Here is a 27405-nt window from a genome sequence, read left to right as displayed (position 1 = left end):
ACAGGATTCCTGCTAGTGATGTAAGCTTATATCAAGGAGTTCTAAGCATATTTTTATTGCTTTAAATGGAAGTCTAAATTACCACCATTAAACCAGTACTGCTCTCTTTTTATTAGTTCCTCCACCATATCGTCATCATTATGACGAGTAAAGATTTGAGATACATACTACAAAGGATCACAAGGAAACATTTAACCCTCAAGCTTTACCTAATATAAATTATTTTGGAGAAAAACATTACATAATAGTTGAAGTATGGCATGTCCTTGAATATGTATTTTTAAATCTAGCATCAAAGTATTCAAGCACATACAAGCTTCCCTATTTCTTCCTGTAAGATATCAAACCTAAGTGGCTAGGAGAACATTAATACATGCTTCCAAACAAGCAGTGCAAAACACTGGTCATCAGTTCTTAATACTAGAGCTGACTTCTTGAGCACTACTGAGGGTTAAACAAGCATAGGTGATGTTCATCATTCAAGGCACTTGTGAAAGCACCAAGTCCATCTTCTCACATTTCAATAGCATTGGTGCTGACAAAGAAGTCAGCAGGTCAAAGCCCAACTCCGTTCAGAGGGAAAGCAGGCCTGAGCTGAAAAAACATGACCCAAAAAACAGTTTGAAGAGCCACAGCACCTTATTTGTTTTCAAAAGAAACCTTCAGTGCCCTCCTCCCCTTTCAGAAGCAGATTTGACAAGTGTTATAATAAATATTACATGCATGGAGGAAAGTTGAAATCAATAGCAGGTTAATGTTTATTGAAACAATACAGAGAACCATTTTTAATAGCATTACTTGAAGATAGATCTAATCTAGCAAAGGAAATTCAATTTATGTTTAGAGCAATCAGATTTTGTTTTTTACTCCAGGGATTTGCAAACCCTGTCTCTCAAAATGTGCTTACTGCACTGTATTTAGCAGAAACAGTTTAGCTTTAATAAGCTGATAGTCTGCACGGAAGCATGGATCAACTTATTCTCATTAAGAATGTAAGCAGCTTTCTAACAGCCTTCTTTGCTGTTCAGCCTATGCCAGAGAAAGCTGGGATCTCTCCTCTAAAACCCGTAATTTATGAGTTTATTCAAACCCGCCAAATTGCTTTAAGTAAACGCCTCTTATATTTGAAAATTCCCATGGCAACTCATTTAGTTTGGCAGGAAGGCAGACCCAAATTCAATCCTTTTATCCTCCAGCTAAACCATTACAATGGTAATTCTGCTCTGACACTCTGAAGAGACTGCTAATTACTACACTAGGTCCCTAGACAGATTTCCCATTCAGATTAAAATGGCTGTGCACAGCAAAGAACAGTAGCAACACCTTTGTGTGTAGGGACGGATGTACCCTCACATCATGGCTTTTTACAAGAGAGACTCCATGACTGCAAGTCAAAGAATCTTCTATCGTCTAAGTTGTGCAGAACAAACATTAAGGCAGGAAAAAAACAAAGAGCATGACAGCAAAGTAGACAACTGAACCACTAACTTAAGCGTTTTGACTACTGAAGATATTTACTCAGCTCTCAGGTGAAGTTAATTCATCTTCTGTTATCGCTGTTATAGTCTGCACATAATAGTCGAAACTACAGATCAAGGAGATACATAAAACGCTACAGAATATTATGTGTAGTCATTACACTGAATGTGAAAGCACTCACCGTCTCACTGTCACCAGAACATCTTGATTTTTTAAAAGCCACACAGGTCCTTTCACAGCGTTATTTATTTTGAGAAGGGTGTGTGGGGTTTTTGTGACAATGCTTTTTTCTTGTCATTTTTGATCAAGAAAAAGTGAAGGAAACAAATGACTGCTCTCTTGCTCTTCTGCCCCAGCTGTTCCCTCTTCCACTGAAATGTAAACAGCAGCTCAGTGTTGAACAGAGTAAACATTTGGTGTCTCTGGACAAACATTTCTTGTACTGGAAAAGCCTAAACCCTGGATGAATTTTGTCTTCTAGAAAGAATGAAGATGGTGGTCTCGCTGTCCTCCCACAAATTCACTTTCTCAGTACCTCAAAGAAGGAGAAGGTAATTTTTGTTTTTGAGAAGGTGGGAAAAGGGAAAGCATGGATATTACAAATGTGGACAGCAGCTGGAAAATTGGACGAGAACATGCTCCCTGAGATTAATTAAAAGACCACCAACATCCTCCCTAGACTAGGAACTGGCCAACTCATTTGAAGAAATGCTGTTGTTAAAACCTTAACACACATGAGCAGTCTTTTAAAGCTATCATAAATAAAACTTCAGATAAAATTTGAGTATGCTCTCAAATTTTAATGTGGTAGAACTACCCACCTTACATGGTTTAGCATGGACAGTGAAAACAGGAGTTGCCCAGAACAAAGGTAGGAGGAGAGTGCAAATGCATCAGATAATAGTGATTACCAACTTACAAACCCTTAAATATTTTTTCCGGTGGAGGCAATGACCTCCTTATGAAGTGCTCTCGGCATGTGAAAACATGTTTGTATGGTTTCATTTATTTTTAAATCTTACATAGTTCTTTTACAAATAACTTGCAACTCCCCAGTGTTATGAGATTATCTCTTGAAAACCTGTTTTAACAATCCATCTTAATCCATCAATCTAGCTATTGATGGACTCTGTTAATGAAACTGGACTAGTTTTGATCAGCCTGCATTTCTACGAAATATTGTAGCTCTATCCAGTGAAAGAGTCAGGCATCATAACGAAAGATATGTTTAAGTTCTATTAGACCATTTTGGCACTGAATTTGAGGACTTCTGTAACATTTAACTTGGGAGAACAATAGCCATGTCAGTGAGCTCCACTTCCGAGTGAGTGTGGCTGATTTGCACAAAGCTGTTCATCGGTGAAAAATGTCACAGGTGTGTGGCTTACCAAACATGCATTTTGAAGAATCATAAACTGAGTGGTAAGCCACGGCTGCAAAATTATCTCATAACCCTTTTCAGGAAGGTAAATATCAACCTCCAAGAAAGTTTTCTCTAAACAACAACTTGTTAATTTTTTCAGGAAAGACTGACCCCTTTTGCATAAGAATCAGGCTGAGACACATTATAAGACAAGGGATACTGTACATTGACAGTGCTAGCTCCAATAGGTCCTTACATCCAAGTAAGATGGGAATGCTTTGGATACCGAAAAAGAGGGAGGTCAGATTTGTATGAGATTTAATAACTGACCTATTTTGAATGACCTCAATTCCTTATATCTGTATAACCTTAAGATTAGATAAGTTCTGCCTATTTCTCTAAGTTCATACTTCCTCTCTTGTTCATAACCCAGAGAACAAACCCATTTATTGATATGCCTTAAGCCTTTGTAAAATCACACACGAAACTGACTTCTTCACTTATACAAAAAACCCCCAGACCTTGAGGCTATTGTCATAAAGGAATTGCCAAAACTTTTCTACAAGTTTCACAGATACATGAATAGTCCTCCCACATTATAAAAAAATGCTCATGTCAACAGATTTTGTTTGTTTGTTTTTGTTTAAAACTCCATCTCTTTATCACCTTGGAGAAACAAAACAAGGATACAAAAGATATCAAGGATGCTTATAAATCACCCCATCACTTCATTTAGAATGTTTATGAAGAAATATTCATAATGAGGCATACTGCTGTGCCTTTCATATAATACAGCATGCCAAGCACAATCTGTTATCAAGATATTACACTGGTTGGTATATTCAGGAACCGAACTGGTGCACAGTTAGGTGACCTCAGCTGGAGATTTTTGTCCCTGTTCCTGAATGCTGAAGATCCATTAGAGGAGATGATCATATGAAGATCCATATGGCATTATTTCAATGCTATATTCTTGCCATTTTTTCCCATTTACAATTGACTTGCTTGCTTGCTTCGCTTACATGATTATTAAGCTAAACATTTAACTGACAGTTCTAAAAAGCAAGTCAGTCAATGAGGAAAAAGAACAAACTGTTGAATATCACATTCAATCAGTTTAACTTTTCCACCACTGACACTGACCTGAACAGATTGTGCTTCTAGTAATAGTTAATACACTTAAAGAATTTAAAAATAATCTACTTTCACAATCAATATTTTAAGTGGTTTTAACTTCATATGGCTGCCACTGGCTTCTCAGTGAGGTGGCCAATTTGTCACACAAGCTATCAGCATTTGCTCTGTAGTTTGACTGTCTCTTGCAATGCTCTTCATTAGAAATAGGGTTTCAGCCATACAAAATCCAAGGCAACCTTTGTTTACACAATGGCTATTCTTATATTTATCATCACATTTCATTCAGACATTTCAGTTAAAAAAAATGAGTTGTCAGCTTCCATTCAGAGGCCTCCATGTACTGCCATAAGCAAAGAACATACTTCCACAATTCAAAGTGTTTTGACATTTTCACATCAGAAAACATAGTTGCAGTGAAATGAAATATTTTCATACTACAACTACTGCATTAGCTCTTAAATCCTTACAACACATGTATACACTTACTGTCTTTTTTTTTTTTTTTTAAACAAAAAGCATTGCAATTTAGGAACAATGAGCTAAGGTGTCATAGAAGAAATATTCAATTTAGCTGTATATGTGTAAGATCAATAGGTATTCATCACAAGAAGATAACTGTAATACACCTGGTATATCTAGGGCTGTACGGCATCAAGACAAACAACAAGAATATGTCTCCAAAAAGTTTAAGAAAATGTAGAAGCACCAAATCAAAGCTATGTGAGCAGAATGGTGTAGCGTCACTAAATATTTCACTGATGAGAAGTCAGACTTGATGCTTTCTGAATCATTTCCAGGAACACAGAACGTACATCTGAAAGCTGTTTCAAATACATGTCCTGGCCAAGATGAGAGCAAGGAAGGAAAGAACAGGTGTGAGCATAACAATTTCACTTATATAGTAAGCTGTTGCAGGAAAAATAAACTAAAATGCTGCAGGAAAAGCTAAGACCATTGCTGAAGACAGTCTCTTGAAAGGGAAAATTCTGAAATGCAGCTGGAAAAAGAAACCTTTTACGTAAAATACAAGAATAAGAACAACTACTCGCTTACTTGTAAAACTAAAATATAAGAACGAACTTTTGACTGTTTCTACAAACTACTTTGTTTTGGTCACACTGCCATTTCTTTTAGAGCAAGAAAACCTTTAGTAAGCATCACAACAACTTTTCTTCCTTTCTCCAGATGAAAACCTACCAGAACTAGTCAAGAACTAGATATGCAAAAATAAGACACTTTCTTAGAAAGTTACACAAAATGGAAGCTAAAGCCAACTTTTAAAATGTTAGAGACATATCGAGCAATGCATTTCATTTCAAAACAAATTGGATGCTTTCCCTTTTCATCTAAAATATCGTAATAGCTAACATCTTATATTTGCTTTCTCAGAGCCTGATTTTAAATTCCATATTAGCTTGATTCATAACATCTAAGGAAGTTAAACTTTCAGTAACTTTCATTTTAAAAATTACTGAGATATACACTTACGGCATTTTTAAGAACAGAGTTCTTAAAATTAGTTCTAAAATCCTAACACACAATGGCATACAACCTAAAGACAATTTTATCATGAAATACTTCTAATGAAATACAGCCATATTGTTAAAAACATCTTTGAAGTGTAGGCTGACTCATCTAAGAAAGGAACTAGACCCATCTGGCCCAAATAATGAAGCAGATTCTAAAACATCAATCAACAGGAAAAAAAAAGTCAGTCCCATCTATTGCTCCATCTGACCTCTACATGCAATTCATTCAGTGGTTTATAAGGATTCTAGTCAAGTCCGAACTAATACCAAAGAATAGTTCTGGAAATCTGTTACATTTCTTCACATGCCTGTAAAACACTCAATACATATCTATACTCTAGCACCAAACACGTATTCCTCTACATAAAAAGTAATACAACCAGAAAAGAAGATAATTCTAAACAGGAGTAATAGTGCAGAAGCTCATACAAGTATTTTGTATGGAATTTCTCTTCAGCATGTTAGACACATATTTAAGTTTATAAGCCCATTACATGTTAGACATCAACTACATATTAAACGTAGTATATTCCCAAGTACTGCATACAAATTCCTATAAAGATGAGTGAGTGCCACTGTCACCCTTCCCAAGAACAGCTCAACATCAAACAATAGAAATATTGTTTGTCTTCATTTAAAGCACATTGGAATTAGTACCTGGTATCACACTATTTTGCAATAGAGAAACTTTATCCAGGAAGCTATCTTTATAAAATTATCTGTAGAGGAAAACTCTGTCACGTAACATCCAGAAACAAAAATTAAATAGCATAAGGATGAAGTATACTAATGATTCTAATGAATTATCTCCTCCAAAGAACACTACTTTCTTGTAAATTTTTATTAACTATGTGATGCAGAAGGGACATATGGTCTTGGGAGCTACACACTCCAGAACACATTTAGGGACATAACTACTTTTTAAAACAGTCAGGAAAATCTCAACAAGTTTTACAATGACATAATTCTTTTAAAGATTAAAAAGTCAACATAAATCAAATTAAAAACATATTTCAATTACAGTACATTTTTCTTTCTCTGAAAAAGCTCACCTCCTTTCTGTGGCTAGTAAGAAACTTCAGAAACCAAAATCAGCTGAGATATGCTGCAGCAAGATATGCCATTTTTATCTTAAATGCCTAAGTCGTTCTTGAGAGCAAGAGATTCAGTATTAAAAAAAACTAAATCAGACACGAACCCGATTGGAGACAGAGAAGAATATGAAAGGCTATTGAGTAGCCTTTCTTTTTAGCTTCCAAAGGTCTATTAAAAAATTAATAGGATAGTCAGGACAACTGGTGCTGACTGAACATTTGCATATTTTGAAGGATCTTCCACTATCTAATTATTCCTGACGTGAACCCATCATAGCCCCACTTTCTGTTACTGCTAGCATACATTGCCCAGAGAAAGCAGCTGGAAGACACCCATGACGGTCTCCAGTTTGAGGATCTGGATATATACAGCCTGTACTGATTTGCCATCTACAGACCTGTATTATTTGATCTTGAGTGAGGTTCCCATTCAGAGGCAATAAATACCCTTTGCACAGAGGAAAGACAAAATAGCATCCCTTTACAAACACTGTCCAGTATTTGTAACAGATGTGAAAACTTGGAAGATTGACTGCTCCTTCATAAATCACTCAAGATCTGAGTCAAAGAGTCAAAACAGCTGATGGTATTATTGAAAGATTCCATTTATGTTCAGTGAATGAAATCAGCTCTGAGAAGGAAGAGACATAACCACTGAGAGGTTCAAAATGGCTCTGTGAATTCTACAGGAGGTAGGAAATGGCTGTTACTGGATTGTAAACTTCATCCTGAAATCTAGTGAAGATATAATTTTTAAAGCAGGATCAACCATGTTCTTTGCAAAAAGCCTAGAGTCACCTTCTACAAGCTCATAAATCAAATAAGGAAAAAAATTGATGCTTTATCTTTGTTTGGAGACATTGCTTCTCTGAGGATCTTCGGACATACCGACAGTCAAGTCTGCACTGAACTGACAGTGTTTCCAGCCTACTGCAAAAAAGTGAAAATGTATCCCAATCTGACTTAAATACAGTTCTTAACTCCTTCCCAAAGTAATGGACCCATGGATGCTAGAGTCCAAATATGAACACTTTCGCAGATGAAAAGTGCAATTGCTGAATCTGGGAGTCCTTTCAAGATCACAGAAAAAGAGACCTTTAAGATCATTCAGTCCAGCCATTCACCCTGCACTGCCAGGTGTCCCTAAACCATGTCCCTCAGTGCTACGTGTCTTTAAACCCTTCCAGGGATGGGGACTCCACCAAGGCTCTGGGCAGCCTGTTCCAATGCTTGACAACCCTCTCTGTAAAGAAATTTTTCCTGATATCTAGCCTAGGTGCAATTTGAGGCCATTTCCTCTTGTCTTATCCCTTGTTCGTGGGAGAAGAGACCAACCCCCACCTCGCTACAACCTCCTTTCAGGGAGTTGTAGAGAGCAATAAGGTCTCCCCTCAGCCTCCTGTTCTCCAGGCTAAACAACCCCAGTTCCCTCAGCTGCTCATCATAAGCTTTGTACTCTAGACCCTGCACCAGCTTTGATGCCCTTCTCTGAACACACTTCAGCACCTCAATGTCCTTCTTGTTGGGAGGGGCCCAAAAGTGGACACACTATTCAAGGTGCAGCCTCACCAGTGCTGACTACATGGGGACAATCACTTTCTTACTTTTGCTGGCCATACCATTTCTGATACAAGCCAGGCTGCTGTTGGTCCTCTCGGTCACCTGGGCACACTGCTGGCTCATATTCAGCCATCTATCCATCAACAGTGCCCAAGTCCCTTTTCACTGAGCAGCCTTCCAGCCACTCTTCTCCAAGCCTGTAGAGTTGGGGTTGCTGTGGCCCAAGTGCAAGACCTGGCATAAAACTGGCCTCAGTGCATCAATCCAGCCTGTTCAGAGCCTCCTTACCTTCAAGGAGATCAATACACCCACCTAACTTGGTGTCATGTGCAAACTTACTGAGCGTGCACTCAATCCCCTCATCTGGATCAGTGATAAAGATGTCAAAGAGATTAGGCCCCAATACTGGGCCCTGGGGAACACCACTTGTGACTGGACACCAACTGGATTTCCATAGATATTCATCATTATGAGGCTGAACACGAAGCAGGAGAGATGCTGTCAGCATCAACAAAAGACACTCTTTAAACGAGGAACCAGTCCTGAAATCATAGTGAGAAATGGCAGGATGGTACAAGACTCTAAGTCTTACTAGGGAGAGTAAGAGGTATCTCAAGAGTAAGAAAACCCTACTGCTTTACCTAAAGAAGGAAGCCAAGATAACCAACAAATAACAGCAGAGGCTTTTGTGCAAACTCAGTACATAAAACTGCTGAGCACACATAGAATACAGAAGCAACCGAAGGTACTCTTTGTACCCCTTCTCAGTTTTAACTGTGAGGTTTGGATGTTAACTGCAGAGGTTTAACTGACAGACTGGTTCATGGACCATTATGATTTTTTTTCCCCCAGAACATCTTTTGAAGGAGGGTGCAGGACTTAGTAAGGATTCAGAAGTACCAGTTGCTATGGTTTTCTGAAAGCAATGTATTTGAGATGAGGCACCAGAACACAACGTACAGCAAAGATTCTGGAAGGTGGCGGAGAGTCTACAGAAGACCTAGAAGACTACTTCCAAAAGCAAGCGTAGATAGATTTATGTACGAAAGAACTGTGCTTGAGGAAGGTGCTCATTACTGAGATGACGGGCAATTTCACTTGCATCAGACCCTTCAGGATTGTAAGTGCTGTCCAAGCAGGTTGATACTCTGATTTTAAGACATTCTTGTCCTCCCTTATGCAACTGTGCAGAACTAAAATCTACAAAAAAGGATAGGAAAGCCACACTCTAGTTAGCGTACTTAAGATGTCACACTTCAGTTGTCAAGAGAAAAGGAGGGCCTTGCACTATAACACCAAGAACTTCTTGTAGGAGAAGGAACTGAGACTTAAATCACAATCAGATCTTTCTATTCTGGATCAACAAACACTGATATAAGTGTAGGAATAGTCACTTGTACCAACCTCTCTTTTCCAAGAAACTCAATGAAAAAACTCTTTAAGTCCAACCACACTTTCTAGATGGTGTCACCGTTTCTCCCTCTTAACTGTGGATTATGTGCCACACAGCACAGATGATGTTCTTTGCCAGAAATGCAACAGCATCCTTGTTCTTTCGAGGAAAAGAAACTTCTATCACCAGAAGCATAAAAATGCTCCTGACAAACTGAAGGAAGTGTAGCCATATGCCTGAGGTCAAAGCCAGTAAAAAACCTGGTCTAATTAGATATCTGCCCCAATAGTGAAGTGTAAAGTATGTATAGAGGAGCACTGAAAGTATAATTGGGGTGGGGGGTGGTATGAGATTCTTCTCTCCAAAAATCCACAGTAAACCACTGTATCTATGCTTTCAAATGTATTATTTAACTTTTTCGGGTGGGTAATACTTGCTAATACTTGCTAATGCTTTAGAAGAATATAGACAAGTTTACTGTTTAATTTCTATAATTACTTTTCAACTAAGACTTTTTTTTTTGAAGTAACTTTATCATAAGTAACAGGCTGATGTTCTAAAGACCTTTAAAGACAAAACTTAATTTTTCTACTTTTTACTTAAGCTTCCCTTGAAATACAAGCTGTTTAAAGAAGTCACCAAGGAGCAGTGTTTACTGCTCTTATGCCAGTTAAGGTTTCCTGCTAATAAACTTTTTTAATTAAACAGGATTCTACTTTAACACTTCTGTGAAAGAAATTTAAGTAAAAAGTATATAAAAAACAAACTGATATCAACAACACCAAAAGAAGTGGTTTTGGTTTTTGCCCTATGAGCTCCTAGAGCCACCTCCATCAGAAAGAGCTTAATGTATGTAGTAAGAGAAGTCACAGATACTTTTCATTAAATAACATTTAATCATGCATCTAGTTTCCTTGGTTCCCCTCAACCTTAAAACTCGGCTCAAAGGGAAACTGATTAAACAGATAAAAATGCTGCAAAAATAAATAAAGCCTAGCACCTAGAGTATGTTGGGGATTACGTTTCAACTACATCATCATAAAAGATGTCTAAGCGGAGATTTCTAAAGCTTCCAAATTGAGACTTTTAGTAAAAATCAATTCCTAGACTCCAAACCTAAACCATTGGTCATTACTATCACATCCACATAATCATGCATTTTACTTTCAAGTTCCTAAATGTAACCTAGATTAGAAGTTTTAAGACCAACCTGTATACCTCAGATGCACAAAGTACTATTAATTTTACTGGGATCTAGTTACTGGACTTAGGATCTTTCAAAAAAAAATCCCAGCTACAGCAAGTAGCAAAAGAAAGTATTATTTAATGATTAATAACATTTATATGTCGGGATTGCTACAAACAGATACTTCTAACAGCTGCAAAATATGTAGAATGTAAAGCATGGCATAGTAAGAATAAATTGCACTATTTATCAGCTTTAGTGTCTCAGATGCTTCACTTTATTTTCCAAGCACTGCAGTATGATTTACACAGAAACAAGAGACGACATTTTCTCAAATGGTACTGTTAGAGATGCTTTAAGGCTGCCCAGTTAAGCACGACTCCTAGGTGACTGCCAAACTGCTGATCTTCCCATTTACCTTCCAAGTAAGATAAGACATATAATGGTTTACTACAGCCTTAGAGCATGAAGGCTACATAGCTGACTGTATATTCTTATAATGTGAGAAGTTCCTCCAGAAAAATATTTCAATAATACACAAAGGCTTTGGCAACAAAACAATTTCCACGATAATTTTTAATTAATTCTAAGGTGAAATCGATGAAACTGTTTCTTAGTAGCACAACTTTCTCCAAGAATCCTTCAGGGTGTCCACCTCCAAACTCTGAAATTATAGATAACTTTGATCATTCTTCTGTTTGCAGGACCACCTGCAAAACTACAGATTGCTACTAAACAATCATCATTCCAGTAATGACCTTTCCTATAATTTTTAAAGTAAACATTTACCACTCGCAAGTATTTTACAGATCAGTAAGACACTATCACCAGACTTTACAGACCAGGAAATTAACGTTCATTTGAAGAGTAGCTTTGTTAGCACAGGGGAAAACAAGTGTTTCTATGACCAAATTTTAAAAAATTTTAAACCCCTGATTTTTTTTGTGTGTGTTTGTCTTGAATCTGATTTACCTTTGGATCTTCAAAAGTAACAAATTGCCCTGAAGCTTTTCTCACTGTTGAGTAATAAAGCTTCTCTTTGCAGAGTTCTCCACCATCCACTAAGACATGAGCTCATACTGCAAGGATCACTAAAGGGGTCTCTCTACAGCCCAATCACCTTCTTTTGGAAATCATTAATCAAGAAATATCATTAACTGAAAAAAAAGAAATCAAATTAGCACATTATCATACATACTACATTGGGTTAAAAACGTGGGAGAAATTAAGACATTCCTCATAGCTCCTTTTGTCTTTCATGATTTATCTTCCAAGGCAAAACAAGTGGTTAGACTCTGAAACAGCTTTCTTGCACAAGATGACATGATCTTATTATTCATCACATCTGTTGATAGCACTGATTTTGTTCATAAATTCTAACAAACTATGCAAGCAAGCTCTCATTTTAAAACTTTGAAACTAGACCCTAGCAGCTATAGGTCTGCTCATTAAGAACTAAAAGATCAGACCAGCAGATAGAGAAAAAACAAGGCCATTGTCTGCCTCACGTACCCAGCCAAAAGGTTTAGCAAAGAACTGGGATTGCCCACTTGCATAACTTCCATCGCTAGAGCATCCAAGTGCCTATGAGTACTTAAGACAAATCTCTACTCCTCCTTCTAGCTTTATGTCACCTCTCCAGACGTATCATTTGCTTGTGTTAGTACAACTATAACAGTAGAGTTACTACGGTTCCCAAAAAATCAGGGTAGTCAAAGTTTAAATTTTGTTTTCAAACTAGGACACATAAGCTAGAGAGGGAAGAAATCCAAAGAAGCTGCTTTCAAGATGAGAGCATAGTGGTGCATGCAATTGCACAACAGAATATCAGTTTTCATCAAAATTACTAAAAATGATATTAAGACAGCCAACTCCAAAGGGTGGTTTTGGAGGTCTGATTTTTGTTTCATGAAAAAGGATTTGCAAAGCATAGTTTTGGAGACTGTAGGAAAGTACCTATCAAAGGCTGGGTTTATTTATTTTATAAACAAAGCAACTGAAATTCTTAGTATCTACAGCTGTGTGTGGTCAAAAAGAAAAATTCACACCTTCTAATCCAGTTACAAGAGGCTGTAATGCCAAAGGACTGGATGACATTAGAGACTGCTGAATTTTTAAGATTTGCTGGTGTTCAGGTATCTTTCTACCCAATTATTCCAAGTGATACAGAATTTAAAACACACTTTACTTTCCAATACAAGCTGATTTTGATGAACATAACATGAATGTACAGATGTCATGGAATATGAAAAATCAACTAGTAATGGTAATACCAAAATTGTAGAAGGCAGTTCTGCGTTAAGTTAGCCCTATTAAGAAAGTGTGTTTGAAAACAACACAGAGCTTTAAGAATACTTATTAAAATACATAAGAAAGATATTTTTAAAATATCATTCCAACATCACACGCAGAAGAACGTACTACTTGAAGTCCTAAATGCTTCTCATTAATAACTGTGTTCCACGCAACGCAACTTTCCAGTAACATACCATCTGATCTTTCGCTTTCCAGAACAGCTTACCAGTCTCCAGTTTTATTGAAAATGTTACAAATGGCCCAGTCCAAAATGATGTAAGCTGTTTAAAGTAAGTTAGCGTCAATCTCTTATATCACCTATGATTCTCTTGATAATAGGGTCCAGAACACCCTCCTGTTAAAGCCTAGGCCTGTAAACAACTTATCAAAGAAACAGAAATCTTGTTAGTCCTCCACTGGAAGCTCAAGAACTTCTGTACTGTTTTATAAAAGAAACACTTAATTCTATTGAACAGTAGGTGAAAAACCCTGAGCAGTTTTCTAAAGGTTAGAATTTTCTGTGTTCTGACATCAAAATAGCATAAGGTAGAGCAACTTGATGACTATAAATCATCAGTCAGCATTAAACAACAGATGTTTGTATGACAAGCTTTATTCTTGTATAATTAGAAATCTAGACTTCAAAATTAATACTGGCAATAAAGAATGCTTTAAAGAGCTGGAAAGGGAATGTTTAATGGTTACTTTAACTTTTAACACAAAAATCTTTGCAACTGCTAAGATCCTTCTAGAAACCACTGCCAAGATGACTTGTACATAAAATGATCTGACCACTTTAATATAATCTGGTTAATATTTAGTATAAAAAAAGTATTAAAAGTGTAGGACAACAAGATTGTACTATGTCTCCCCAAGAATCAAAATTCTACAACCAGCATTTCTTCCACATAACTATAAGGTTGTGATTTCAAAAAACCAATCAACCAAAAATAACTGCAAGTAGAAATTAAGTATGTAATGCATGGGTAATTTGATAATTTACCAAGATAGACAGTCAGGAAGAATCATAGCTTCATTGTCTATCTCTTGCATAAGGGAAGAAATACTTTAACATGGTTTTACAAAAAAAGATCCCCGCTCACATGTTCTGCTCCAGGGCCATGGATAGAAAAAGAACAAATATATGGAAGGGAAAAAAAAATTACTACAGGAAGCACGAGAAAAATACCCAGGAATAAAGGAAGCAAATTAAAAAAATGGGATGAAGAATAAAAAAAAAGTGACAGATACCACAAAATTAATTACCAGAATAGGTCAACGTCATTTTTTTCTTCCACAATTACTACTACCAAAACCAAACAGATTAAGCACATTTCTGGAAGACAGACAAAACCCATATAAAACCTAATTAGAGCTCCTAATCAATGCATAATCCTGCTTTGGAAGGGCATGTGCCTACTAAGTTTCAGGCAACAGAGCTTCTTTGTTTCTCTTTGAGAAAAGACTACTTTGTAAGTTTCCCAAGGTCTTTTTCAGAAATTACAGTCTACTATTTCTCGAGTTACACATTTGTAACACCCTAAATAAATGAATATATTTTGAAGAAGGAGGGAAGGAGAAAGAGTGATAGGGTGTTCAACAGCAACCGTATATAGGCATAATGAGCTGATTTCCCTGGGTTCTAAAAGCCATCAAAGATATCTGGAAGAAGATTCAGAGTAATAGCCGAATTAAGGTGTTAGAAATAACTGTTGGAGGAGCTTCTTTCTCCCATTAGTACAAGGAAAAATCCTAAGGAGAAGAATCATCAGTATGAACTGCTACCTAAGTTACAAGGTAATAACCTAGACATATTTACCTAATTATATCTCATTATGACTACATATCCAAATTTGTAAAACTATCAACTGATATATGTAAAGGCACAGCTCATCATAAATTTGGATTTACGCTTTAACTACCTCCCAACTTTTCGAAAATGTTAAGTTGAAAACAAATTTATAATCATAAAAGAGCACATTTTATTCTCACGAACAATATTCTGATGAATAAAACTAGTTTTTGCCTTTGTGCTACAAAGACCATTTCAGGAGAGTTGAGGAATTTAACAGAGTTTAAACAAAGTTTAATTCAATTACACCGCAAATAACCTAGATGTCTTGTAGTAAATATGTTCTCAAAAAATCCATTTCCATCAACAGATATTAAGTTGGTGGTAATGAACCACCGGTCTACAGAGTTTCCACCACAGTACACAATGATGGCGAGAACTGCTTCACACTTGCAGCTGGCCTGAAATAATTTTAATAGTCAATATTAGTGTAAGCTCAAAAATTTAACATGTCAAGTACAACATATAAAATCTTCTTTTGTGTACTGGTGTAAGAGATTTTTGTCCTCATTTTTAAAACTCAGACTTGCATTACAGAAAAAACTTTCAGTGAAATAAGACCATTAAAATGCATACCAGAGTTTACTTAAGGACTGCTCAACATAATTAATTATTCAACTTGTGAACAAGCTATTGGAGTTACTTGTAGTAGACGTACTGGACTTCGGAAAACAGAAGAGAAAAACCTGCATAGTACTAGACCTTTCTCTTCCGTCCTCCATTGTCATAGTCCGCTACACTGAGTTTCTGATTATTTTGTTCTCAACCTGCAGGTGAACATACTCACTTGCAGTTCCACAGAAGTTTAAGCATATGTAAGGGCGGTCTGCTGCAGTCCCATTTTTCCCTGACTATGTGTTCTCATTCCATCGCTTCTGTCAGTGCTGAAACAAAACCGACCCTGAAGCAAGTCAGCTACGGAGGTTAAGCTCTCCCCAAATGGACTTGCCTCATGGTCAGATGAAGGCCAGTACATTCTCTGGCACAAAACAGGAAGCAGGAACAGCAAATCATGAAGGAATGGCAGGACTGCAACAGCCCATGGTTCATACTGTCATGGAAACATTAAGTCTGCTCACACTACTAAAAATAACATACTATCACCTCTCCTCCACATCAAAACGTCTACCACGTGTTTTCTAGAAGTCACTCTCAAGAAGTCTGGCTGCTTCACTACCCTACCTACAGAGCTTCTCTTCTGATCATTTACATGCCATGCACTGTGAGAGAGTTGCATCTGAACTGATAAAACACATGTAATGCAGGAATTTCCTAAAAAGCTTTTAAGGACAGCATGTCTTCTTTCTGCTGCTGCGTCACTTAGTCATTTCATAACTTTAATTGAACAAGCTGCAAACAATGGATTGCAGAGCATGATCAACATTTCAATAGGGAGACTAGAAGGCAACACTACATTCTCACTTGTGAATGTAAAAATGTAAAACCAGCATGCCATGCAGCAATGATTTAGAAAGACCTATTCAAGGAAGTCAAACTTGCATGCACAATTTATTATGACTTATCAGATGGCTAAAACAAACGAAATATTTTCCTAATATCATTCAAATTTAAAGCTTTTGCTAGTCTTAGCTAGTGAGCAACAAATTATGTAAAGCATTACTACAACATCCAATTTTCTTTATTTTTAATAAAGTTACAGCACATTTAAAAATTCTCAAATTAAAATTCTTTCAGTTGTATCAGGTTTCTGCTTTAGAATTCACAGCACATGAAGTTCTCAGGGCAAAAAAGAAGACATCCTTCAGTTTACCGTAAGAAGTTGAAAATAAACCGCAACAGAAATTTACAACTACACTTATAAGGAAGGTATTAGAAATTAAATTTAATTAATAAAGAAGCATCACCTCATCCCACTTGCCGAAGTGTGGTCTTTGGGAAAGAAATGCTTGTAACTTCTCCAACTAAAAAATAAAACATTCTTCTAATACTATTGCCCCTTCATTATACTCTCTCCTGTCATATAAAGACAACATGTTGAAAATAGGAGTGACTAAAAATAGAAGTACTGTCACCATACCATCTCTAGTAACGGGGAGTAAACAGAAGGATGACAGTGAATACTTACATATCAAGCACCACTATAAATAACATTCCAATTTGTAAAAATGCACATTATAGTGATGAAAGCCTAGAATGTCACTTGCTGCTGCTGTTTTGGTAAGGCATACAGCAAGTATTTCCAAGAAGAAAGTCTGTGAGTAAAATCCTTGCACATTAGCTGGACTACCATGGAGAAGACTTGCTTCTTTAGCAAAGCAAGCCATTCAGTGTAACTGCTAAATGCTTGTACTTGTTTTTCTAACATCTCTTCACAATTTAAAGCGACAGATACCAAAGAAGAGATTGTATCTCGTTTAACACAGGGGTTTTTTATTAACCATTGGGTTGCATACAGTTGTCATAGCTGTTTGCATTATCTTCACACAAAGCTTTACTGATACTTTTTTCTGGCATAGTATGTTTTAAGACACTGAACATAAAGAAAAATATCATGCTCCACACCACTTACAGTGAATAGTTTGTTACTTGATTCTTTTATTCAATAATTTTTTTCTTTGTAGCAAAAAGACGGCTATTGTTATCTTCAAGGTGATTTCCTTCCCATATTTACTTTATTTTAATGCCTCTGTTTCTACTACACAGACTGTAATAAACCTTAGTTTTATAAACAGTGTATGTTAACTGTTTTAATCTTTTGACATTAAAAAAAATTAAGGTTTTTCCCAGTCCTACCCTTTCTCACAGCTGATATTGAAGGCAGCCATTATCGGCACAGGTTTTCCCCATTTTCTCCATGATCTAGAATTCAGTTGCAACTTGGTGAGGCTTTTTTTATTGCACTACAAATGAACTGAAATACAAGATCTTACAGTATTAAGTTGCTTGTTTTTCTCTGAAAGCAGCCAGCATTTCTTATCGCACTGCACTGGTTAACACATCTTGTAAGCATTCTGTTCACTACTCCTACTTTCAGTTTTCTAGTAGCACCTTGCACTTAACCTTACCAGCCCCCCAGGCCAAAGTAAATTCACTCAGTAGTAAAACTGTAACTCGAGAAGATTTAATCAATCGCTTTCAGTAACTGCTTCAGCCTCTTGGGCAATTTTCAGGTACTTCCACAGTAGTTCTCATTCTGATTTTTACTACTGTATTATTTGTTAAGCATAGTTATTTTCTCTCAGTTGTTTATGAAAACGTTTAAAGGTAAGAGCACATGCTTTACTTCCTTTATTTCACAGTTTCACTAACTCAGATTTTTCAGCCTTCCAAACAGCTTGCTAGAAACACACTCCAGTAGTAACAGCAACAGTACCATTAAAGGACAGTAATATCAGTTAACGCACCACTCCTCAAACTCAGCTGGTATTTCTGCTTTAACATTTGAAGATTTGTTGCTCTGTAAAGTTGGTCTTGTTTTGTTGAGTTTTTTTAGCTTGACCTGAGAACTGGCAAAATTGACTTCCAGCTTAGCTCTTCCATACAGCAAGAATATCCAAACTTTCCCCTATTATTAAACAGCTTATTTGGTTTTGGTAATTTGGATTCTCTATGAATTTATTTTATAGGTTGTCTTGTTGTGGAAACCATGTTCTAGTAGCCTCTTCATTTTACATCCTTTCTTTACTTAAATTTCTGAACTACTACACTGAAACATCTATACTAAAAAGTATTAAATGCTTGGGAACACTATCGAAGACTGACAGTGATTGTTGTCCAGTGCATAAAGCTGCTATAAAATACACAAAAGTGACCATTATAAAATCGGTTGTTTGTTCATTCCCTTCTACTTTAAGTCATAGTTAATGTTATTTCACATTGAGGAATAATTATTTTGTACCTTATATAATATGATTTTACTAGCTTAGGAAAAACATCGCCATTGACATTCATCTACTCTACGGATTACGACATTATGAAATCAGTATTGCTACAGTATTTATTTTAATTAAACTCAATGATTTGTTTAAATAATGAGACCTTCCCCCATACCATACACCTAAATTTAAAGATATTCAACACTGAAAAGACTACAATCACTATTACAGGCAAGAATCAATTGTACTAACAAAATTCAAAAATCTTCTTCTGAAACTGAAAATTATTTCCTACCCATCACAATCTTGAAATTCGATTATCATAGTGGCAAATGATATACACAGTTTGACAGGGAGCATCGCTGACTAATGCTATGTTGTAGTTGTCTGCAGCCCAGATAGAGGCAGCAACCAAGTAAAGCTACAACTGCCCAGATGCAGGAAGAGCAATACAAAGAATGTGAAAAACACGGATTCCAGACCAAATTAGAATAGTTAAAAAGCCAGAAACGTGATGTTTTCCTCAAAAACAAAGAATGTGGAGTCAAAGGAAAAAGGAGTAAAAAGTATTTGCCTGAAATGTGAAGTCTGTTTTATGTGCCTCATCCTATACAGTTGGTATAAAGTCAAATTAGTAACTGAAGAAACCTGGACATCTGTATAATGAAAGGAGTGTCTAGAAAACACATTCCAGATAGAATAGCTTACTTGTAGCTGTAAATTTACTCAACATTTTTTAGATCATGTAGAAGCCTTATATATTCCTAGCAGAGGAATTCAGCCCTACTGCCCAGAACCTCAAAGAATAATTCCAAACCCTTAATGACACCGTAACTCACGATGTTATACTTCATCATTACATACACCCCTTACAAAGGGTCTACATTTGTTCTTACATTCTGCAGTGCACAATCCAGAACATACTTTGTCTGTCTTCTGCAAGAAAACTGCCCATCCTTACTGAACTCTTGTGAATAATAAACTCAAAGCTCTCACAAAGAAGAGAGATCAATAACCTGCAGGAATCACTTTAGGAGGACAGCTCGATATGATCCCAAAAGCCTGCAGACTGCTTTATTTTTCCTGGTTTTCTTTGGAGAAAAACATGAGAGAAGCAGTACAATATGATCTCACAGGTCCAGATAATGACCAGTATCTCACTGAACTACGGGAGGAAGAAAAGAATTAGTCCTACAGAACCCGAAGTACAGCCAAAATAAATTAAAAAAAAAAAAACCCAAACCTTTTCACACTACAGAAATGTAAATTAAATACAAAATAATAATAATCTAAAAAACCAAAAACCAAACAACTTTAGGCCTTCCTCCTCAGGAGACAAAAAAGGCTTGTTCAGCCAGTCTACCTCAAGTTGTCCTTTTTTTATTTTTAAAAATAAACTGTTTGACTATACCACCATCTTGGCAAAAATCCAAGAGCAAGTGGAAAGGGAAATCAGTAATTCACATCCACAAGGGGAAAGAAAAAAAATCACTAGTGATCCAGATTCATAAAGATGAGAATAAACACACCTTACTACTGAAATACTCTCAGCTCAGCCAAGTACTTTCAAATGGTAATCCATTGTAGAAATGTGCCTATTATGCACTGTTGCTATAAACATGTAATTAGACATTTTAATATCGAGTATAAAAAGAAGTGATTATTCCAAGAAATAATTCCTTTTCATCTCCAACACTAGCTTTCTTTTCTGAGACATAACTCAGGCAACTAAAGCACTGACACTACATTGCAAGAATGAGACCGAATCTACTCCCCGACATAATCCCAAATTTTATACAAGTCGGATGGAGATAAATCAGAAATATAGTAATAACTTTTTATAAATTTTAATCCTCTGACATTCATTTGTAAAACAGTAATAGTTGCAGTTGCAGATATTCTATCACGTGAAAGGGAATTTCCAATTTTCCATTCACTCATTTTAGAGGCCTTTGGAATCTTCCAACATTCAAAATTTCCCCATCTTACAATTAACTAGGATTTTTTTTCCTCATCCTTACCCTGATTATTACAAGGTTTATGGCTTCCTTCATAAAAGTTTTCAATTCACATCTTTTAACCCCAAAACAGAATTTTTCAACTCTCAAACTGCCTGAAACCATAATTTGATTAAACAGCCATTTTTTACACTAATGGAACAGATGCATACATACTGCAGAAAACAAGTTCACTTATATATTAATTCATTAGTATGTGCTACACAGGCCTGTTTCAACAAGGCAGTTTTCAGAAATGAGAGCAAATATACCTTTAACTCTCGCACAAGTAATAAGCACCATCTGAATCTCTCTCACCTACACATAATAAAGATGTTAATGAAATGAACTGACAAAGTGTTTTTCAGTTGACACAATATTTGGACAATAGTTGGCCCTGTGCTGTTGGGTTTTTTTCCCTAAAGGGAAAGAAAAAAAATTCTGTCATCAGGATCAGAGAGCTTCCCCAACTGATTAAGTTACTAAATGAGGCAGAATATTTTCAGGACAAAGTAGTGGCTGACACTACCACAATGAAAAACTACTAATGTATTATTCTTTTGTTGGAGGCTCAAAACAAACCCATCCACCAGCTCCAGAAACCAAGCATAACACAAACGTACACATACATAGTATGTCAGGCACACCTGAGATGACCTCTCAGGTCATCTTGAACATGACCCTTCAGAAATACAATTCAACAATAAGAGAAAGGTAGAAACACCAACAGATGTTTGAGAAAAGTAATCCTGCATCACATGGAGGATTGAGCTGCATGGTTTTTAAACTGTTTGCTGCACAGTAGTTAGAGAATGAACATAAGGATTTCAAGTTTTGCCATATAAAAAGTCTTTTTCTTATTATCCTTTCAAATCCTGACTATAAATTCAAACTTAATGTGCTTAAGTTCTCTTTAGTAAATTAATAAACTCTGAAGATCTACTTTCTCGTTATCTGCTGCTTTTAGAGATTGATAATATGTAATGTGAAGACATCTACATTACATTTTTTCATACCTTCTGCTTAATATTCTATCATATTTCGTTAATTGAAAAATTAAGTCTCTCTCCTGATCTTCAGTAACTTTAAAAAATGTGTTTTGAATAAAAGTGTTTATACAGCATGTGTCACCACAAGTTTCCTCACAGCCAGCATCTATTGGGATTCACTAAGCATCCAAAATCATGAGATTATTTTAATACCAACTACTACTTTATTTCACGAGACAATCTCAATTTTTCCTCATAATTCAGAAAATTTTTTCTGCACTGAAAAAGCTATAGTTTATTTTTATCATGCTATATTGGCACAAAAGCGATGGCAAAAATCAGCACAAGATACAAGGTAATGACATGGGATGCACTATACAGCCACACTGAGTCACACTGCTTTGAATGAGAATCCAAGGCAGATTTAAGAGAAGGGATGTCACAGAGTAATTCTGGTCCTTGCAAAAAGCTTTAAGTCATCTGGCTAGACAGAAGGAAGTTTATATTATCAGGAAATAAGACAGTCAACCCATTTTCCAGTTTCACTATGTTTAATTTTAACCAGTATATTGACAGCAAAGGTTTTCAAAACTGTGTTCCTGAAGGGTTTTCTTCTTTTTGGGAAGTGTTTAATGTAATGATCAAAGAAAATGTGACGCCTTTTCTTCAAGTATCCAAATCATCTCAAAAGAAAATAAAAAAGCATGTCATATTTCCGCAGCCTTAAAGTGAAGCATCCTTTCTCTGAAAGGAGGTGAGAAAGCTAGTGTTTGAAACAGTTCAGCATTGCCTTTTAAAGGTGATAAGAATTTCCTACATCTATATCAAGAATAGGCAAAAAAAATAACTTCTCTTAAAAATATTATCTGTTCTGAGGAATAATTTGATCAGAGATGACATGTTTTCAAGATGACTAGAATATATAACAAAATAATATCCAAACGTCACTTTAGGATGCCATTCTGCAGGCTTACTCTTACTGCTGCATTATTAACTGTATTTCAAAAGGAACTTCTGCAAATGGAAGTTGAAGACTTGCATACAAATACTTACTGCAGGTATCAGTAACTTTTTTACTTCCTCAACAGCCCTCTTCAGTTTTATTTCTGCTCTGTTCTGAGCATCCTCCACAGTGATAAGTACGTGTAAATCTTCATTCAGGTGTTCCCAGTTGGGCTTGCCTCGGTTCTGTTCCTCCTAAAAAAAATGAAAACATGGAAGCTATGAAGCATTGTTACATTCTGTATAAAGCAATCACATAAAGAGTTGACCAGTTCTGTGAATAGTACAAACGCTACTTTCAGCAACACGGGAAAAGAATTCTTCATGCTGTGGAGACCGTTTATGTGGTTACTGAACAAGAACTTTGGCTTCAAAATATCTTTTCAGGAATTTTGTTTGCATTTTGGAACCTCATACTTTTTTTCTTTCTACTACAAAACCAAGCATGATCTCCTTCCCAGCTGAACGCAGGAATAAGAACTATGAAAAACACAGTACTGCTTTTGATACTCTTTGGAGCCTTTCAAGAGTTAAACAAGTAAGACAAACTGGTGGTTAAGCAACCTAGTACTTTCAAGAAAAGTGAAACTGACATTACACACAGAAACTTCATCTGAATCACTCCAAAGAACAAGAGAGAGCAATTCTTCAGTGTTAAAAATCACTTTTAAATACTCATGAAGAAAAGGTTCAAGAATCAAACATTACAAAAGAAAAAGAAGTTGCAATTTTCAAAGCAGAACTTCATGTACTGGATGAAGGGCAGAGTTGAGGAGAATATAAGGAACTAATATGGAAGCCATAGAAGAGCATGTAACAAGACAGTCACCATTACACAGGTTCTCTGTTACACTGATGGCATTAGTAATCCTAAAGACACATTTTACTGATGTTTTCAGAAAGGGAGGGCACGCTAAACATAACTTTTTTTTAAAATGCAAACATTTTTAAACAGGTATCAGTAAACTTAATAACACATTCAAATATTCAGTCTTTCAAAAAATAAGATAATGAACACATTGTTTTAATTGAACAATGAATAAATCTAGCTAAATTTCTCAGGAACATAATTTGACAATATTTAAAATGTAATGAAATGACTAAAAAAAAGAGGGGGTGGGGGTGGTGAGGGCATAAAAATTTAAGTAAATGAGAAAGGTTTATTATAACTTTTGAATCTACTTAAATATAGGCCCACATAAACAAAACTTACTTGTTTAAAACAAAATCCAGGGCATAATAAAAGAGCCTTCTATTTGTAAGACAAATATTTGTGGCTTAACCACAATTCACATTTTAAAGAAAAATTAAGGAAAGCAAAATTGCAAATGTATTTTTTTTTCCCAAATGTCATTAAAATTCTTCCAGGAAATCAGACATGCAGAGGGAATGTTTGAAGATTTAATACCAACAACTGCTTGCAATACTTTATATACTTATATACCCGAGATAGCACTGCTCCTTAGAATGTTCTATCTTTAATTCAGGTGCTTTTAAGTCTGAAATGTTTTGTGGAATACACAAGGATAATAATGGGACCAAAAAATAGAATCATGAGAGTTGTATGGAAGATTTATGTAAAACAATCAGTATTTTGAAGGAAATTTTCCACTATTCGTCATGTAACATGCACACATGCACAACTTCATGCTATCAGCTAGTTATTTAAAAAAATGTTCTTAGCTAACTTTCTAAATGTTGACTATGAAAGTATCTCTGTAAATTTCAGAAGCTGAAAAAAGAGAGAAAAAAAATAACCCTCATTTATGAAACAGAACTTGACACAAAGTGCAGCTGAGTTATAACATGTTCTCTGCTGTAATTTAATCTATCTAACACAAGGTATTTGCAGCTTATTTCACTCAATCACGATCAAAACTCTACTATTACTATTTAATCAATTCAATTTATTATTATTTTTTTAATCTGAATGAGTGAGTTGTTTTCTTTTAAAATGGTGACAAGCTATATTAATATCAAGTAACACAGGTTACAGGTGTGATGAATGAGAGAAGGTTCCTAAACCAGCAGAGGGCAGAGCTAGAAACATGTCACTACATCTTCTTGCACTGTTTGGTGGTGAGCTGACAGTGGTGGAATGGTACTGGTTAACTAAGACATGAGATGCGTGATAACCTGCACAACTATAGTACCACGGGGCAGGGAGGGGGGGAGAGAGAAAGCAAACCCCACAAAACCAACAAAGTAAGAAGAATAAGGAAAGGTGTCCCCAAGTAAAACAGCAAGTTCTGTTCCTAAAAGAGAAGGAATGCCAAAACACAGTTTTAGCTACCATGTGATTAAATGGCACACTTAGACATAGTGAGGGCAAACTTGAAGGGGCCTTACTGCGCTGCATTGACTTCTTCCATAATGAAAATATGGTGCAGTCAAAAACTTGGAAAATTTGGAGGAGTTACCACCTGTCAGCAACAAAAAGTAAAACATACATTGTTACAGTGGGTATATGCCTGATTCATAACTTTAAGAACACCAAAAACTGCTTTGTTATATAAAACAAGGTAGCTTGCCTCTCTGTTATCAGGTATTTAAATATTTCAGATTAACATAACCTCAACTACCGGCACCGTACTCAAAATAACTCTATTGTAGCATGAGGATTTTTTTCTGTTCAGTTCAAAAAAAAAAAAAAGGCTGCACACAGGACAATAAACAGATGATACTGATGATACTGCAGATTTCCCCCCTTCCTGGATTTACTTTCAGGTGAAACATGTTATGTGTAAGCTCCGACCTCACAGCCCAAATAATCACATAAATACTTATCAGTATGATAACTGAACTACTATATGAATGGTTCTATATATGCTCTTCTATGGGCATGAAGTACATTAATATAATGTAGTTTTAATCTCCTGTAGTTGTGGAGAGTCCTATTTTCTGAGTCAAATTGTAAGACTGAAAAGAAAGGTAAAAATAAAGTTCATACAATATGTTTTGAAAAAACAATTAGTCAAAAGTAATAAATACAGTTTTTAATCCAATTTCCTCTGTTCTACCTCAGTGCCCTACGGCTTCCCAATCCTCTACTGCTTTCATTCTATCTCATGAAGTTGCTTTCTTAGTGGGTTAAGAGTTTTCCAAGAAAAGTCTTCTGGTTTATTGAAAATGTTAGTTGAATGTTAGATGAATACATATTTGTTTTTACCAAAAGTGGGAAATTCAGATCTACACTAGTTTATTCATTCAAATAGAAAGTCAGATGCAAAATATATATGACAGGGCTAGGCTCATGGGAGGAGAGATAATCTGAAACCTCTTGCTGTCAAGAACTGCAATTTTTTTATGCTACCTTATTCGCCCTTTAAATCCTGAAAGGGTGGTTCAGAAAACTTATTTTCACCCAAATATAATCCTTAATCGAATTAAGGTTGTCCTCTGTGCAACAAGTCTTGAAAGCATCTTTTCCCAACCCTGTTTTATTACAGAAGAGGCTGAATGGGTAAACTGAATATATATTTGGAATTGAAGTTGGAACATGTCTTTCTTAAGACTCACGAAATATGGCCGAGACTTTAAGGGCTGAGTAGGGTTTTCTTTTGAAATTCTTTGGAAAGAAAATGGTGAAAAGATAGGCAAGAAGGAAGTGACTACAACCTGCCCTGCTGTATAACTTTGTAGAAAGAAACTGCAAACTGAGGCTATCTTGAAGTGAATTGCAGCTAAGACAAATTAGATTTCTTCACAAAACCAGAGAACAGCTAAGGTAGGAGGGGACTCTGGATATTGTCCTATATCCCTTGCTCAGGGCCTGGTGAACTTGAGCACGTTGCTGAAGGCCAGGTTTGAAATGTCTCCAAGGATGAAGAATCCACCACCTCTCCAGGTAACCTGTTCAGTGTTCAGTCACAATAATAATAATAATAATAAAGCTTTTTCTTATGCTTAAATGTAATTTCTTTTATTTCAGTGTGCCCATTGTCTCATGTCCTACTGTAGTAACTCTTGAGTAATTCAGCCTGGTTGCCAGGTCTACCTATAGAAAAAAGCAGCAAGGAGTAACCAATTACCACTGGTATGGTTTTGGGAAAGAAACATTTGTTACCACAACAGGAAAGGTATGTACACAGAAGAAAGAAACACCACCAACAAAACCAGAAAACTCGGGGAAAAAGAAATTTCGATATGCATATATCAAAAGATTATATTACATACACAAGAAGTAATTTACAACATGAAGTCTTCCCGCATCCCAGAGATTGTTTATGGAAGAATTATACAGTAAAAATGGAGGCATGAAGACGCAGGAAACTACAGAGTAAAGTGATTTATGCCACAGCCTTGGGTAACAACAATATTAGAGAAGCTTAATTACAACCAAACTATCTTGCCTGCTAAATTAAAGAACATTAAGAGCAACATAACTGGCAGATGAAATTTCACTGTGCTCCTTGTTTGGCAGAAATTTCAGTATCCTTAAATATAGCTTAATCCTGTAAACTGATTTTGCTTTCAATCTGTTGCATGTGCGTATATGCTCATTATCCTCAGGGTACCTATACATAATAATGGACTTGTAGAAACTGCTCAATATTTATTGGGTATTAAGGTCAATGGATCAGGTAGTTAAAAAATAATCTTGCTAGAACTCCTCAAATCTAGTTGCACAAATACAAAAGAAAAAGTAACATAAAATACAGGATTTCCATGTCATCATACCCCACCCTTTTTT

At 36.0% G+C, this 27405-nt stretch overlaps 1 protein-coding gene across 3 annotated transcripts in view; it reads right to left on the bottom strand.

The window, feature by feature from the left end:
* The window catches only part of QKI (QKI, KH domain containing, RNA binding), a 94173-nt gene that overhangs the window by 28011 nt on the left and 38757 nt on the right, over window positions 1–27405 (bottom strand). For all 3 annotated transcript variants that reach the window (XM_010140076.1, XM_010140077.1, XM_010140078.1), the window contains one exon: window positions 22764–22907. In XM_010140076.1, coding sequence (XP_010138378.1) covers window positions 22764–22907 — 144 coding nt within the window. The remainder of the gene's footprint in view (window positions 1–22763; window positions 22908–27405) is intronic.

Source organism: Buceros rhinoceros, unplaced genomic scaffold (genome assembly GCF_000710305.1).
Source record: "Buceros rhinoceros silvestris isolate BGI_N320 unplaced genomic scaffold, ASM71030v1 scaffold957, whole genome shotgun sequence".
Taxonomy (NCBI): Eukaryota; Metazoa; Chordata; class Aves; order Bucerotiformes; family Bucerotidae; genus Buceros; species Buceros rhinoceros.
Note: the sequence above shows the minus strand (reverse complement) of the source record. Positions and strands in the feature narration are given on the sequence as shown.